At 46.8% G+C, this 16,864-nt stretch overlaps 1 protein-coding gene across 1 annotated transcript; it reads left to right on the top strand.

The window, feature by feature from the left end:
* The first annotated feature begins 3,959 nt into the window (after positions 1-3,959).
* PCYT1A (phosphate cytidylyltransferase 1, choline, alpha) lies at positions 3,960-15,456 on the top strand. The gene is made up of 9 exons (XM_009080655.1): positions 3,960-3,988; positions 4,259-4,400; positions 7,094-7,193; positions 9,369-9,485; positions 11,444-11,595; positions 12,431-12,509; positions 13,268-13,410; positions 14,433-14,621; positions 15,187-15,456. Exons 1-9 carry the CDS (start codon positions 3,960-3,962, stop codon positions 15,391-15,393), a joined length of 1,158 nt encoding a protein of 385 aa, XP_009078903.1. The 3' UTR covers positions 15,394-15,456.
* The last annotated feature ends 1,408 nt before the right edge of the window (positions 15,457-16,864 follow it).

The raw sequence follows: 16,864 nt of genomic DNA, 5'->3' as shown, positions 1-16,864 counted from the left end.
GAATGCAGGGTCACTTCTGTACTCTCTAGCCCAGCAAGGGAATTATCTGAAGTGACAGGACTTCTTCCTTCTCCCTGAGGCTCTTGCTGACGTACTGTCCATGTGTCAAGGCAATTCTCTGCAGACAGCTGGCAGAGAGCAAAGTTTAGTAGTATTGCTGGCAGATGAGTCAGCAGAAGAGAAATAGCTTGTTCCTGTAAAGTGCAATGATCTTGTAGGCAGAGCAGCACATGACAGTCCCATCTGACTGTGCTAACGCCTCCCAACTTCAGAGGGACGATAGGACAGCCTCGGAGCAGGCGGTGCCACCTGGGGAGCTGTGCGTGTCCCAGCGCCTGGCTGGTCCAGCCTCCAGTCTTAGGCTGACTCGGGGCCCTGGTGGGAATTGCAGCAGCCTCGGGCTGGAGCGTTTACTGAGCTGTCGCAGTCAGCTCTTGTTTTGCACAGGCTTCAATTTAAGTAGAAGGATTTATTTTGCTTCATCAGGTAATTCTGCAAGTGAAAAGCAGCAGAAGTGGCAGAAGAAATCCTTCTACTGATTTAGATTTACGATAATATTCGTCAAGAAGTGCTTCTGGACATCAAAAGGTAATGCAGATGGGCCAGGTCCTCATGCCACCAGTGTGTTTAGGGTGCAGAAATATCTGATCTGCTTCTCTGGTATAGTGTGAGGCAGGAGTTCTCAGACACCAAGGCTTAAAATCATCAGTGCTGTCCATGAAAATGCAGACAGTGGGATAAGGCTTTGGCTAAGCATGAGTAAATGCTGTGCCTGTTCTTACCTTTTCCACCTGCCAGAGGCCTTAACTTTGGTGTTGTGGTTAAATTCCATCTCCGATGATGGTGTAGTTAACTACACTAAGGGAGAAGTTTTAAATTCCTTCCCTGCCTGTGTATTATTTTCCCTTTGTGGTGATCAGTGCTTATCTTTTTACCCTCCCAGAAGTGGCTGAGTTTCAGTGGGATTCAGTGATTCCCTGGCAGAGAGAGCAGCTCCTCTCCCATCTAGGAGTCGACTGCTCCTCACATAGCCTGTACAAGCCTCTCTCTTGGTGAGCTGGCTGGCAGGTGATGCAATGCCCTTCTTGGATACGGCATATGCACCAAAGAAATAAGTTTCAGAAGCTAAGCCCTGAGTGTTTATAAAACACATTTATGTGGTACAGAGACTGTGATTTGCCCATGGCTTTCCCAAATGGGGCACTTCCGACTTTGCTTCTTGCGAGCAGTTTCTCATATTCAGCCACGGGCTCAGTAATGCAGGAGAGTGATGCCTTTAAATAGAATGATGTTAATATTTTACAGCATGGCTCTTTCTTCTGGTTATGCTTGGTTTCTATCTTGGAGTATTCAGAATGAGCTTTGAGACTTATCTTCTCTTTCGTCTTCTCCATCTGCTGCAAATGTAATTAATTTTAGAACAGCCTGTGTTTTATACATTTGGGGAAGCAAAGCTGTGTCCTTGTGTGTTAGGCTCAGCTACAGATGCTATATCCCATTGTTAGTAAGTAATTGTTTGGGATACTATTTGAGTCAAAATGAAACATTCCAAGATTAGTAGCTTTATCACATGTATGCTGGATGGAGCTGCTGCTGCTGTTTGGCTGGTGCTGTCTCACTTAATGCAAAGTGAATAATAGACTATCTCAAGTTGGAATCCATTCACTTAAGTTATTGTTTGCCGCCATTTGACTACGTATACTCTGAGAAGTGGAAAAGTGAGTTAGGGTGGAGGAGAGCAGATGGTTGGGTGTGGGAGGGGATGGAAGAAGATGTTGGGAGTTTTCTTCTGGGCTGGGACAGTGCTGCTAAAGTGGCGTGTTGCCCTGCGCTGTAAGTTCTTTGGCTTGAGCTCTGCCTCCAGCAGCAAGATGTTGGTGGTAACTCGGCAGAGTGTACTTGTGTGCAGAGAAGTCTGGTTGCTCAGATGGGTTGGGCTGATGTGGGAAGATCTTCACCTGGTTGTGTGGGGGCTTCTGCGTCTGTACTTCAGCACCAAGGTGTCTGCCAGTGCTTGTGTTTTGCTGGGCAGTGGTTCAGAATGTCTGCATGCAGCACATTGACAGGCCCTTTAATTCTCTCCAAAGGGAAGGAATGCAAGCGGTCAGAGACCAACAGGTGACTTGAAGCACAGTGAAATTATTTTGACCAAATAACAAGAAAATCTGCTGCTGTTTCCGTGAATGCTGGGGTTACTTGAAACAGAGACAGGTGTTTGCTGCTTTTTGTGAACTGGATGGTTTCTGCTAGGACCATGGTGGTGAAGTAAATGACTGATACAGAGTGTGCTTGCAAGATGACACCTTGCAAAACCTAAGAATGACTTGTGCCATACCCTGTGTTTTCACAGCGGCACTCTGGAAGCTACTGCATGTATAGCATGGATCTTGCCTGAAAATTAAAAATGTTTGCTTAAGTGTTTGAAGACTTCGAGCTCAGGGTTGAAAACTCTTTTTGCCTGAGGTTGTTTTTGCACACTCCCATATGCCTGTTGTTAGGAAACAGTAAATTAATTACTGGTATGGGAGAAACTTGGCAAATTTTACTCACAAGCGTAATGGAGTGAGTGTTGGATGGGTCATGCGGTTCTGAATTGTCCTTGTGGCTGCTCTTCACTGTCACTTTTATCTTTTCCACAATATTGGTTTGGCTCACCACTCTCTTTTCTTGTTCTTAGTGCATTGTGGTAGGGATACTTAGGTGTATGTAGCCCCAAACCAGTTCAGCTGTGTTTGGCCCTAACACTGTCCATTGGTATCATCTTTATGATCCTTGGTGGGGAGAGCAGGACGTTCACATGTTGTTCAGCTGCATTTGACTCCTTACTTCGAAACATTCCTTAACCTGGAGTCATTTGTACTTGAGTAAGGTTGATCACTAAATCTGCTTCGTAACAACTCTCTTTCACAAAGCAAACTTGGCTGCCAAACAGCAGAGCTTTGCCCAGTGGCCCTTGGTGAGGACAGTCATCCCAAGCAGAGACCTCTGCTGAGGAAAAGGGTGGTTCTCAGAGGGGTATCTGCCCTTTGTCATACCTTGCACTTGCCCCACCTAACACATTCCAGTACACCCACTGCATGTGGGTGGGGAAACGTTTTAAATTCCACACTGCTCTTAATATTAGGGTGTTGAGGTATGCATGTAGGGATCATTCCTGGGTGGAGGGGTCATGCTGCTCTTGGGAATGACACGCCAGAAGTGCCATTTGCTGTACTGGAGCGGGGCACACTTCAAATGAGCAAAAGAGATAATGCTTCTCTTTAGTTTTTGCAAGTCTAGCACCTGTTTTTAACTCCTGCAGCAGCTGAAAAGGGAATGTTTGCTACCATGCCTTCCTATAAGTCCCTCGATTTGCTTCAGCTATGTGAAGCTAGGCTTCCTAATATTCCAGAGACCTTTGGCAAGGTACGGTGTCTCCAGCTCAAAAGCACAGATAACTTAATTCCACATAGCTGTGACAATTTCTGTCCCAAATAGGTAATCTGCCTGTCAGTTTATCACAGACACAGTTCAGCTGAACCACCACTAATTACAACCTGATACGTAAAGTGCCAGAAGTAAGTGTGCCCTAATGTGGTGTCAGCAGCTGCTGCACCATCTGCTGAGTCACCACTGCGGTGGGGAGAGGGGACAAAAGGGGAGCATGTGGCAGCCATCCCAAGGTGAGGTGTTCCCACTGGGGACCTGCAGCTTGGTCTTACACAAACAACAAAGCAAACAGCAAGCCAGCTAGCCATTTAAGTTGTGACCCCTTTCCTCACCCTTATCCTTCTGCTTAGACCTGCTCTTGCCTCGCTTCAGGATGGTACAGGGATGCAGCACACTCACCAGCTGTCTTGGGTGGTGTAAAGGGCAAAGAGTCCAAATGAGAGCTGGGGGAGGGCTGAATGTGGACTGGCCATGTTATAATCCTTAGGTTGCTTTTCAGATGCTAAAATAGCATAATTAGCCTTGTAGTAATGATTTATAATTTGCATTGCAACTCTTGTTCAAATTTCTCTCCAGCCAGCTGACTGCTGCACGCTTCTCTCTGCAGAACAACTCTGAGTTGCATTAAATGATTCAGTATTCCCACCAGGCACCGTTTGTCAAGCCTTGGCAGCTGATGCCAAATACAACTGGCTAAGCCCCTTGTGAGGTGGCTGTGTCTTTGCACTGACCTTCTGTACACTGTGCCTGCTGTTGACTGATTCTGCTTTGGAGGAACTGAGAAATATCTCTTTTTTTTTTTTTCCCCCCTCTCCTTCATTTTGTTCCAGTTCTCACTGGACGTGCTTGGCAAGATGGAGCCACCGACCTCTTCCAGGCTGAATTCCCGAAAGAGAAGAAAAGATGGATCTGGCCCTAATGGGGCAACGGAGGTGGATGGAATACCTCCGAAAATGTCCCGGCGCTCACTCGTAAGTAAGCAGAGATATAACTTTTAGGAGCCTGTGAGACTAGGACATTGAGCTATAACAGCAGAAAGATGCATATAGTGGTTTGTCTGTGGACACAGAAAACAAGGGGAGAGGTGGGGAAGAAGAAGCAAATAACAGTAGCTATCCTTCTTGCAAATCCAGTTTGAAATCTTCCTTTGTTCATACTAATAACATACTTACAATGTGGGCTTAAATTAGGTCTGAGGCAAGCATCACTAAGCTGCTTTTGTGGTGTGTCCGGCTTGGCACTTAAGCTGTAGCCAAACAGGCATGCATATAGATACCCATGGAGAAGCAGAAGTCGTTTCTCACGGGTGGGTTTTCTTAAGTGACTCAGTGGGAGGGAGAAATACAAGCACATAACAACCCATGGCCCTGCAGGAAGGTCTGAAGTCTGTAAGCACCTGAAGAAGTAATCAGTTGAATCTATGCTCTGAAGCACCTGAAAGATGATTATTTGTTTGATTCTCTTCATCTGGAGAAAGACTCTGTTTATGTTGCTGGTACTTTGGCAGTGTTCAGAAAAAAAACACCACCAACAACCGAAAGGATTTCTCCTTTTAGGTCAACCTTGGTATGGCTTTAACAAACTAAAGCCAGTAGGACCTCTTCTGAAGGGGGTCCGGGCCAGTTAAAGCTAGTGTAAATGGCTGACTTTACTTTGTCCTTCTCACAATATTGTGACAGTGGGCTTTTTAAGGTTCTTCTCTGCCGTCTTCCTGGAGCTGTCCTGTGCATCATGTGTGCTCTAGTTGCTCTTTCCTTATCTCTGTCAAAAGCCAGCTGCTGTCCCTGCCATGTCACACTGGGGTCATAGTCCTTAGTAAAACGTGGTGATGTGTTGCAGCTTTCCTCCTCGATGACAATGTTTTCTCTTCAGGAGTGCTTCAACCCTGTCCCACAGCATTGACATGTGCTAATGAAGTAAGAGCAGTGCCAGCAGTGAGAGCTGGGGAGGCAAGCATTGGGAATGGAGGCTTGAGCTGTTGTCTGACTTATCCCACAGAGCCTTTATATTCTTGAGTTTTGTCAAAATCTCTTAAAAAAACATATATTTCAGTAAGGAAAGAGAAGTGTACACATGATTATTCTATGGGAGTCGGTTGCTCTTCAAGTTGGTGTCTGTCCTGTATTAGAAATAAAGCATCTATCCATGAACAGCACAAGACAAGTAATGTCTAGCCACTTTCTAAGCTTCCTGCCTGTTTTTAGCCGCAGGGAAAACATAGGTCTCCTGATGAAAGATTTATTTTTCCTTCCTTCTGTGAAAGTTTTATTTTTTTAGAGCAAGAGTAATAGTGTTGCTTAACCGTGACATTACCTTGAAGCCTTTACCACTCCAGACTAAGCAGCTGGGTGGCAGAGTGTTCCTGTGAAGCAGCAGGGCTCAGCAGCAGATGGTGGTAACAAACCTGCTGACACATAAGCCTGTTGTATTGTGCACATCAGGTTGAGTCCTGACCCTCACAGGCCATGCAGAGAGAGGGCAGGACTCCAGCGGGAGCTTTTGAGGACATTTTTCTGATAGGGTTTTTAATGCTTTTATTCCTAGGTTCCTATCAGATATGTGCCAACCAAAGTGCAGAGAATCTGGTTTTATTCACAAGTCCCAGATACAATAGCAGTGATGAAAGGAGAGACTTGCAGGCATTACCCGACAGTAAGGATCCTGGTAGAGGAGGTGGTGCATGAAACACGGAGCCTCAGTAAGTTAAAGGAGAGGGTCAGCAGTAGCAGTTTGTTTGAATGTAGTGGTCAGTGATTGTTTTCTTGTGCACTTCACTATAAGCACTCTAATAAGGAATGACATTAGCAATAATAGCAGTGGTTTTTCGGGTCGCAGTGGTGCTGGACACCATGGCAGGATTCCACAGCAGGACAGGAAGCCGAAGAGGAAACTGCTGATTAGCCACTTGCAGCTTGAAGGTATTATTGTAATGATCTGCAAGCTTGTTTCTTAGCGTTCTGGCTCAGGAACGAGATGTCCATTGCCGCCCCATGCCTTCCGGCTAGAAGAAAATTGAGCTGTTTGTTTTGTTATGGGAAGGGCAGATGTTTTGTTCCCATGCAGAGGGGACCAGAAGTGATGCATGGAGTTCAGCTGTTGATTAAATGTACTGCTGTGGTCAAGCTTAGCAGGGGTTTTCCTGCAGCAGTCAAAGTTATTCTGCCACAGATCGATCTCACTCGTGTAGCTCAGAAATGGGTGATGATGCACACATTCCCTGTGAATCAGTGCTGCTGTTGGTATTGCTCTTCTGCTTGTTCATATCCTCAAATTGAGGAGCTTTTACAATTTGCACGTCATGGCACAAACACTGAGGCACAACAGAGTGATGGTCTTGCTGGGGTGGGCACAGCTGGAGCTGCAACAGTGAGCTTGAAGCTTGGCTTGTGCTGCTGTGAACTGCTGTTTGTCAAAGGTTTAGGAGCTGCAGATCTGAGCCTCCAGTTTTCTTGGGTCCAGTATAACTACCATCTTCTAAACTCTTCTCTGTCTCTAAACTCAGGCTAATCACCCTGCGGGGCTGTTTTGAGGTTTTACACTAATTAGACTTTTAGTACATATGTTTAAATTGTGCAGAGACGCAGTGAGTCACTTGGTGGCTAGGACACTGCAGTGGCAGTGCTCTGATCTGCCTTCACCTTTGCATTCTTCCCTGACTGTTTAGGGACTGAGGGAGCCAGCTCCATTTTCAGATGAAGTGGAAATCGACTACAGCAAGCCATACGTCAGAGTAACATATGAAGAAGCGCTGAGAGGGACCCCTTGTAAGTGAAAAAACAGACTGGAAGGGAATTGTATACATGTTGGGGTTTGGGGGTGTGGGTATGATTGTGATATCTCTGAGGCCAAAACAACCTTGTGTGTCAGACCAGATTTGCAGCCAATGACTCAGTTAATGCTTTAGTGATTAGATAACTGTTCCCATGTGAAATTGGGGCTGTCAGTACAACTGACACTGGAGCTTGTGTGCGTGAGGAGCTGTACATTTCACCAGTAAAACTATTTGAAGCAAATGGATATTTGTTTTAACTCTTCCTGTGCCATTGACAACTATAGAGTAGTATCAGAGCTGAACATTTTCTGTACCACTTTATCTGAGGTAGCTTAAAGTTCAGCAGTTTAAAAATCATCTTTTCTGCAACCTGAAATGGGCAAGTAAAACCAATATATATCTTTGTCCAGAATGTCCCATTCTAGACTGGATTTGAATTCAGGTTAGCATCATAAAACAGGGTAGGCCAGCCCCACAACAGGAATGTGTCCTTTTATTCTCTAAACCAGGCTGGGAGAAACACTGTTCCCTTTGCCAAGTCCAAAGTGGAGGCAGAGGCAGGACTGAGTCATCCCAAAGGATGACTGCCCACTCCTACCAGAGTGTGCAGGTGGTGCTGTCTTACTTGGCCTCTCTGTTATGGCTACAGAGACAATAAAAATGCTGCACTTCAACTTACCTGACTGCTGCTGTGAGAGATGAGCCAGCTCAGATTGAGACCTGGCAGTGGTTTCCTGCCAGAGGTTCTGGAAAGTCAATGTATTTCACAGTCTGCATTTTACTTCCGAGATGAGTTTTTTTCTGCCTGAAAGTCTCCAGAGCCTGCACAAAGGTCTCTTATTTCAACAGTGGCTCTCTCACCTGCTAGGACTAAAATACACTGCACACTTCTCTGTTGCTGTTCATGTCTGCACTTGCAAACTGTAGCTGCTGCAGGTATGGAGGAAAGGGAAGGATGTCCCAACCAATTTCCAGAATGTGATTGTGCATTCATAAAGACCTGCCAGGACCTGTGCCTTCTGGCATACAGAAAGCTTTTGAAGTCTCAGATCTCCAGAGCCTCCTGGCATCTTCAGACTGAGGTCCTAGAGTCACTGAAAAGTGGTTGTAAGGGGCTGTCCTTAAACTGACTCCTCTGCTTAGCTTGAACTTAACAACCCTACCTTTGCATCAAGTCCTGTTCTTGCTGCCTCCCGGGCTCTGTCTCTGGCTGCCTCCAGGGCCCTGCCCAGACCTGTGGGGTCTCAGCTCTTCTGCTAGGTCTTCTCTGCCCTGTCCCTGCTGCAGCTTTGGTGTGCCTCTGCTCTCACTGCTTCCCTGAGTCTGCCTGAATTGGGCTAGAGAGCAGCAGGTTGTTCCCAGGTGCGTGAGATACAAAGACTGTGTGGCTTTCTGTTACCAGCAGCAAGAGGACTGCAGTCCTGTGTGATCCCAGGAGATCAGAAGTCAGGGAGCCTCCCACTATTACGTGGCAGTGTTAGACTATCTCACTTTTCCTCTGTGCTGATCTCAAAGAGCTGAGTTACAATTTCCCCTGGCCTGAAGAAAGTTTTGTTCCTCCTTGTTTATCTATGGCTTTAGCTGATAATGCCAGTGGTTCATCAGAATTGTGTCTGCTTTTCTTTGAGTAGTCTGGCTGGGTCATACACTGCATGGGTTTGGGGGGGCCAATGATGCTGGTGGGGAAACAGAACAGTCTGGTCCCTCAGCCAGACCGGTAGCTGTGGCAGTGGGCTGCAGAGGGGGATGCTGTAAAGGTCTTGAGGTGCCATCCTGGCAGGCAGGAGGAAATCGGGCACCTGTGAAACATTTGAGCCAGTTCCCCTCTGGTGTACAAAAAGTTAATTCTGCATTTGGATTTCCATAGAAGGAAAATGTTTAGGGTTTGCTTTTCCCTTGGTCTCCCTTCACCTTGTTGGGGTGATATATGCTAGGCTTTCAGTCTGTCTTTGAATGTGGTTGTATTTCAGCTCTGTGCTCAGCTGCATTTGTTTCCACGTGGGAAGGCAGAGAGCCAGCCATTTCTCTTCACAAATCTGTCCTGGCTACGGCTCTGTGTTCTGTAACACCCCCGTGAGTTTCAGAAGGTCTTCAAATGTGGGCATGAGCAGCAGCTGCTTCTCCAGGAAGGCATCTTCACAACTGTCTCTCTGTCCCTTTGGCACAGTGGATCGCCCTGTCAGAGTTTATGCCGATGGAATATTTGACTTGTTTCACTCTGGACATGCCCGGGCCTTGATGCAAGCAAAGAACCTCTTCCCAAACACATACCTCATTGTTGGAGGTAAGGAGTGACCTTGTTGACTTTGGCTGTTGCAGAAGTACAGTTTGCCTCCATCTGTGGTTGTGCATACAGGGATTTTGTCTTTGTGGCCTCAGTGGCTCTCAGTGCAGTTGTCCCAAATATTCCTGGAGTCCTATTGCAATACATTCAGGGTAGGATATGTCTGCAGAAAGATATCCTGTACCAAATGAGTGCTTCAGGAAAATATTTTTGCTCATGCTGTTCTCATTTGGCTCCTCTATTTTGTGACAGATACAGGTGAGTTGCACATCTGAGTATCAAAATACATTAAGGATAATTAAGCATCTGCCTCTTGAATGAGACAGCTAAAGAATGAGTAACGATCCCTCCATGGATGCTTGAGCTTTGTGTCACTGTATCGCCCTGCAAATCACTCTCCAGCTCCAGCTCCCTGCTGAGAATTGCTTATGGCTAATCCCAAATGAGTCCCACGGGGAGTGTGGAGATCACAGTGGTTTCCTGGGCATGTGTTTGGCCACATGGAAGTCAGTGAGACCCCATTTCTCCAAATAGAAGTTCCTCGTTTTGTCTGTTAGGCCATAAATCTTTAGATGATGCCAGGAATATCCTGCCAAGTGCCTGAAGGGATCTAGCAGAGGTGTTTCAGCCAGACTTCTGTGAAGAACATAATGTAGAAATATATGCCCTTCTTCTGTCTGCTGTAATACAGAGGCCTGTGTCCAGGCAGTGCCTCTGTGCCCATCAGGCTGTGCATGTTGTCTGTTGGGAGCTGACCCCTGGTCAGGCTGCATAACAATGCTAAATTATGAGAACTGAGAATACCTTTAACTAGTTTTCTCCACTCCCATTGGCTTCCTGAAGCAAAATGAAACTCCAATCCTATGATAGAATGACCATAACATCCTTGGGTGCTTTGTTTCCTTATCACAGTTTCACTCACTGCTGAGGGCATTTTTACAGTGGTACATCTGCATTTTTTGTGTGTGCTGCAGTAGTGTCTGCAAGGGGAAGGGAGGGAGGAGAGCTGAAACAGTTGCCCCAACCTACAAAATTCCCTGAGCTGAGGAATCTTGAAGGCGGAAAGACATCCCCATGTATATAAACAATGTATATAAAACAGGAAAAATAACTACAGGTCAAAATATTAATATGTTAAAGTGGCAAGGAGTGTAACCATGCTCTCTGCCTCTGGAATACTGGTGAGGAGGTGGAGGGCAATGAACTGCTCCCCTTGCGCCAGGAGACAAGAGGACACAGCCCAAGAGAACATTACTCCAAGCAATCTCACCCACATTTTATCATCTGTTTGTCTAGAACATAAATACATCCAGTACCAGTGAGGCTGGTAATGCATTGTTTGCTTTTGAGTCTGATAATCAAATAAAACTCCCTCCTTAATATCTGACATTGCAGATTATGAGGAGTTGTTAATTTACTTTCTCGTAAAACATAATAATTAAGCTAACTTGATTTTCTGTGAACTCACCCTTTGCTTGAATACAGCTTTCCAAGAATTGGACTGTGGTATGGCATTTTATGATATCAGAAGTTTAGGCACTGGGTTTTTTTCATGGCCTTCAGTTTCCAAGCCAGAGGCATCCATAGGTTTAAAAGAGGATTTCTGCCCAATAGGCTCCCAGGTGTCATTTCATATGGGAGACTTGTTCTCTATGTTGGCTGGTTTTCTTGATAAGCATTGTAAGCCTTAGAGACTGTGAAGGCTTGGGATTTGGGTCCTCATCTTGGGCAGAAATTCCTCAAACAGCCTGCCCAGAACTGTTCAGGAGTTTAGTGCCCTGCACCGCTCCCTGTTCCTGGTGCTTTGTGGGTGGAAGAGCTGGGTTTGGGAGTGCCAGTGCCAGCCTCTGTCAGCAGCTGGCATTGCCTGGTTCATCAGGGGTGTGTGTAAAGTTCTTCTACTGTAAAACACTGGGCTAAGTACCTCAGGCTCAAGTCTTTTCTGCCTTTTTCTCCAGTCTGCAGTGATGAGCTAACCCATAACTTCAAGGGCTTCACAGTAATGAATGAAAATGAGAGGTATGATGCTGTGCAGCACTGTCGCTATGTGGATGAAGTGGTGAGAAATGCACCGTGGACGCTCACCCCTGAGTTCCTGGCAGAGCACAGGGTAATTTGTGACATCTAATCTGTTTGGAATTTTGATTAGCCTCTGTCTGTGCTTGCAGTTTACAGCAAGAATTTATCCTTGGGGGTGTCCTCTGCCTGAGCAACCTGTTTATGTTGAAAGTCCTTAGATATAGTGTGAAATGGGTTACGAGAATCGAGGGGTTTTCTTGGGAGACTAGAAACGCTTGCTGAGCTGGCAGGTAATGTTAAAATAAGGTAGAGATTGTGACATGGTGAGAAAGCCTGAGAGGGTTCTTACTGTTCCAGGAGAAGTTGGTGCTGGTTTACAGATAGGTGTGAAATGCAGAAAGGAGAGGGTATCATGGGTTGAAAGGGATTTCTGGGGGGCATCTGGTCTAACTCCCTGCTTACAGCAGGGGCAGCTTAGATATAGATCAGCTTCCCTGCAGCAGCAGACCAGGCAAGCTGTCTTGAGAGCCTTTTATCAGTTAGTAAGATAAAGTGAAAGGAATCTCGAGCATCTGGTGTACTGCTCTAGGAAGTGATAACCTGTGCTGCTTTGAGGGTTTCCAAGGCAGCTTGCTTAGTCTTAGTCTACCTTGTTGCCATTAACAAGCCATTTCTCTGTGGGGCTTAAGACAGCTGTGTCCTTACTCCCAGCCTGTCCTTTCCCCTCTGGCATGTGCTTACAACTGATAGGCAATCGCCAGTGAGAACTTGGGACTGCTCTGTCTTGCTTTGTAACAGAGGAAGTGTCTTGCTGTTCTTGATCTCCCCTGCATGAAGGTGTTGAGCCGAAAGTTACCATCCTTTGACAGAAAGCAGGAAAGCTGTGTGTTCAAAATAAAATGTTGACTTGCTTTTTTAATTTTCAGATCGACTTTGTTGCACACGATGACATCCCCTACTCATCTGCTGGCAGTGATGATGTCTATAAGCATATAAAAGAGGCAGGTGGGTCAGGATCAGATTCTCCAGGGCTTCCTGCCAAAGATCTGCTGTAGCTTCTCCTGTGCCCCTGTATGGCATGATTGCACCTGGGGAAGTGGCAGTGCCCCTCTGGGAACCAGGTCTGCCCAGGAGGTTCTGAGAGCAGGAGGAAGCAGCTTTGGGCCCTAGTTCTTAACACTAGCACTGCTCTGTGTCCCAGGCCAGGCATGGCCCAGCATTAATTCCTAATTCCAATCTAGTTACTGTGACTGAATTGACAACCACCTCTTGAAAACATGCTACGGTTTGGCTCATGGATTTTCCCAAATGGGGAATCTGGTTAACTTAGCAAAGGGACTTCTCTAACTGCTGTAAAGTTCACTGGAGTTGCATCTATTTTACATCCAAACTCAGCCCTCAGAGCATGTTATACTTCCACCCACTAAACTGTAGCAGACCTTGTCCTGTCCTTGTCCCCAGCACTATTCTACATGCAGTGGATTACAGTCAATAGTCTTTATACCAGCTAAAGCAAAGAGCTTTTCATTAGAATACCTGATATTTTGATGGGGTTTTGACATGCTTTGGTCTTACTTTGGTATTCCTTATAGTCTCAGAAAGGAGGACTCTGGTATTGTACATTCAAGGGCAAAGATGTGGTGGTGTGAGGACAGTTAGGAAATGAGCTCTTAGCAGGAGAGATTGCTTCCTAGTAGAGGTGGCAGCAGCTTTTTGCCATGTGTCTTGCTACAGCTGTCCTGGGTCCTGTTCCCCAACTTTAGGCATGTTTGCACCAACTCAGAGGACTGAGGGGATCTCAACGTCAGACATCATCACACGCATCGTGCGGGACTATGACGTTTATGCCAGACGGAACCTGCAGCGAGGCTACACAGCTAAAGAGCTCAATGTCAGCTTCATAAACGTGAGTTGGAGTGTGTCTTACCACATGCTGCATGAGCCAGAGTCTTACAGAGTGTGGAGGTGCTGAGTCTTCTCTAGTGGTAGCACAGTCCTGTCATATGCCAGTAAAAGACCTGCCTGCAGAACTAAGCATTTGCACAAAACCACTGTCCTTGGAGTAGAAATTGACTTCTGATATCACCTCAGAGACCCACCCAGAGAACTGGGGGTTTGCTCCATTGTCAGAGATGTCTTGGTGACATTTTACCTGTTGGAAGAGCTGGTGAGAGGGTGTGTGGCCAAGTGTGTGCTTTCTTGAATTGAATGAAGAATGGGTTCTTGGCAGTAGATGCTGTCTCATCTCTCTCCTCTTCCCTCAGCCACCTTCCTAAGGTAGAGTCATTTGTTAGGATAAAATCTGATCCTGTTTCCACTGTGTTGTTCCCTTCCTGGAGCTGCAGGAGCAGCAGTGCTTGGGTAGGAGAGAAGGACATGCCCTGATCTTCTGCTGAGCACCTCTAGCCCACAAGCAGAATACAATTCAGAAAACACTTCCGATGCTGGAAGTAAAGTAGTAAACATTCTTTTTTTATCACTCAGATACTATGCTTTGAACAACAATAAAACAGGGGAGGTAAGGGCTGCTTGGCCTCTCTTTGACATGTGACTCTGCCTCTGTTTACAAACACCCAGCAAAAAGACTGGTGCTGTTGAGATATGCACAGAGACCTACAGCAGGGCACTCAAATCTAATCAGTATGTTGTATAAATATTTCCCTCTTCCATGCACTCCTATTAGATAGTGCTTATCTCTGGCTTTAGTCTCGCTCTGTACTCTGCCAGTGCCTGCCACAAAGCATCTCACAGCCCTGCTGTGTCTGCCATGTAGTCTAGAGAAGAAGTATCACTGATGTGAAGGAGAAGTGTCACCAGACTAATGGAGATGCTGTGTCTTAAGCAGCAGTTCAGTGTAATAACACAGAGCAGAGGCAGTCACTGCTCAGATCTGGTGAGCTGTATTCTGATCCACCACTTACTATGCAGGAGAAGAAATATCACCTCCAGGAACGTGTGGATAAGGTGAAAAAGAGGGTGAAGGATGTAGAGGAGAAGTCGAAGGAATTTGTCCAGAAAGTGGAGGAGAAGAGTATTGATCTCATTCAGAAGTGGGAAGAGAAGTCCCGGGAGTTCATCGGCAATTTCCTGGAGATGTTTGGCCCAGAAGGTGCATTGGTAAGGAACTGCTCTGGGGAAAGGGGATTTTGAAGAGATCAGCAGTCATTGCAGAACTTCTGCAGAGCAAAGGTTTAGTGTTTGTTGCAGTGCTCAGTGTGCTGCCAGTCTCCAGACAAGTTGTCCCAGGCTTGGGCAGCCTGTTTTCAGGGAGCCCTCACCATTGCCAACTGGATAACACCGGTTAGGGTTGTAGAGTGAAAAGTTCCCTACCCCACAAGTCAGCTGTAAACTGCAGCTTGTGCCCTGCAGGCCACTGAGCCACCAAGAGGATGGCAGTCACTTTGTCACTTGCCTGGGATGAGGCTGAAGCTACTTGTTTATGCCAGGCTTTCCTCTGCTGCTGGGTAAATAACACAGGCTCTTCATGTTAGGAGTGCTTGAAAATGGGTGGTAATTACACTGGGCAGTTTCCAAAGCCCAGAGCAATGCTGGGGCTTTTTCTGCTCCTACATGACACAAAGTATTGAAGGAACACAACTCAAAATGATGCACAAGCTCTAAGTAGTGTCCATTTCCATGACTGTTTAAACCATGCTAAGTGTCTTCCTGCTTCCACCACCAGAAACACATGCTGAAGGAGGGCAAGGGCCGGATGCTGCAGGCCATCAGCCCGAAGCAGAGTCCCAGCAGTAGCCCCACGCATGACCGCTCCCCATCTCCCTCCTTCCGCTGGCCCTTCTCCACCAAGACTCCTCCTTCTTCACCTGCCAACCGCTCCAGGAACGAGTCTGCAGTCACCTATGACATCAGTGAGGATGAAGAGGATTAAGCTACCTGCCAGGATTTGCTGCGAACCACTAATCGCCGAATCCTAAGTCCAGACCCACTGGGGAACTCTGAACGAGCAAGAGAGCCATAGGAACAGGGCTGATGGTGAGCACAGGGCCTTGGAGGCACCTGATGCTCTTAGCAAGGGCTGCTGCCTGGAAGTACATTCAAACCTCCTTTCCCTTCTCCTCCCCAAATCCCCTTTTTATTGTTTACGTTCTCATGGTTTCCAGGGTGAAGACGGTTTTTCTATTTTAAGGAAATACTATTTAAAAGCGCAAAGAATAGCACTCAAGTGTGGCTTTTGTTTTGGTTTCTTTTCCCTTGTTAAACCTCCAGGCAAGAGGGAGAGTGGGAAGACCCATCTGTCTCTTCTTTCCTTCAGCTCCTCTGTCTTATTCCCCTCACCCCCAGGCAGTATCCGTGCTGCTGCCAAACAAAAGACCCCTTGGTTCCTCAACCAGCATGACCTCAAGAGCACACACTAAGCGGTGGTGTAACGAGGCTTCTAGGAAATGGAGACATCCCTGCTGGGCTGGAGCCGATAGGAATCTATCCAGCAGACCCTGTAGTGCTCACATGCCTCTTAGCTGAGCTTCCCAGCGTGTCACAGTGAGGACGTGCTGGGTAGGGGCTACCAGCTTGGCACGCAGGAGTTACACCCGGGAAGGACTCACAGCACTGTAGAGTGGCACATCCCGTAAACACACAGCATTCACAGCTCCAGATTGTACAGTGGCTGCAGGGGAAAGGCCTTCCCAGCTAACCTTAACAAGACTGATAAATCTTGAGCTAAAATTCAGCCCTCAGTTGCTGTTGGAGAGAAGAGAATGAATCTTTGCTTCAGGGCACTTGCTGTCTGTGCATTTCCTTGGGTGTGTGAGAGCCCAGGTAGGAAATGAATGTGTGTACTCTTTTGAGAAGTTCCTTGTCCCAGTCTGTGGTGTGTTGTACGTTTTACTGTCTATCCAAATGGCCCCTCAGCACTGTGCTCTGTGTGTGTTTGTCTGTGTTTGAGTTGCTGTGCTCTAAGGGCTGGAGCAGTCCTTTACACTGTGCCATGAAGTTGCAGCTATAAGGACAAAGCAGCCAGTTTGCTGTCCACATTTATGTGTGCAGCTGGACAGATGAAGGGCACGTTTTACCCCAGTGAAGGGTCCCAGCCCCATGTGACAGTTACCTGGCTTGTGTAGTACATGCACAAATCAGTGCCTGCTCACTCTGCTCCTTGGAACAGGCCAGAAAGAGCATGAGAGAGCACTGCAGCTTTTTAAGATTTTAAACGTGTAATGATTGTTTGAGTCTGTGGTCCAAGTTGTGCCTGCTGTCGTGTCTGTGATACACACTGAGCTTTGTGGCCTGCAGCTCCCCACAGGCACTCACCCTCCCCATGTCTGTGCAGAGCAGGTCAGTGCACTCTGTCCTGCAGCCAGTGCTAGAGGGACTGGCCTTGCTGTCTTGTAGCTGTGGAG

This window comes from Acanthisitta chloris, unplaced genomic scaffold, assembly GCF_000695815.1.
Source record: "Acanthisitta chloris isolate BGI_N310 unplaced genomic scaffold, ASM69581v1 scaffold9738, whole genome shotgun sequence".
Taxonomy (NCBI): domain Eukaryota; kingdom Metazoa; phylum Chordata; class Aves; order Passeriformes; family Acanthisittidae; genus Acanthisitta; species Acanthisitta chloris.
This window is presented reverse-complemented; position numbering and strand designations above follow the sequence as displayed.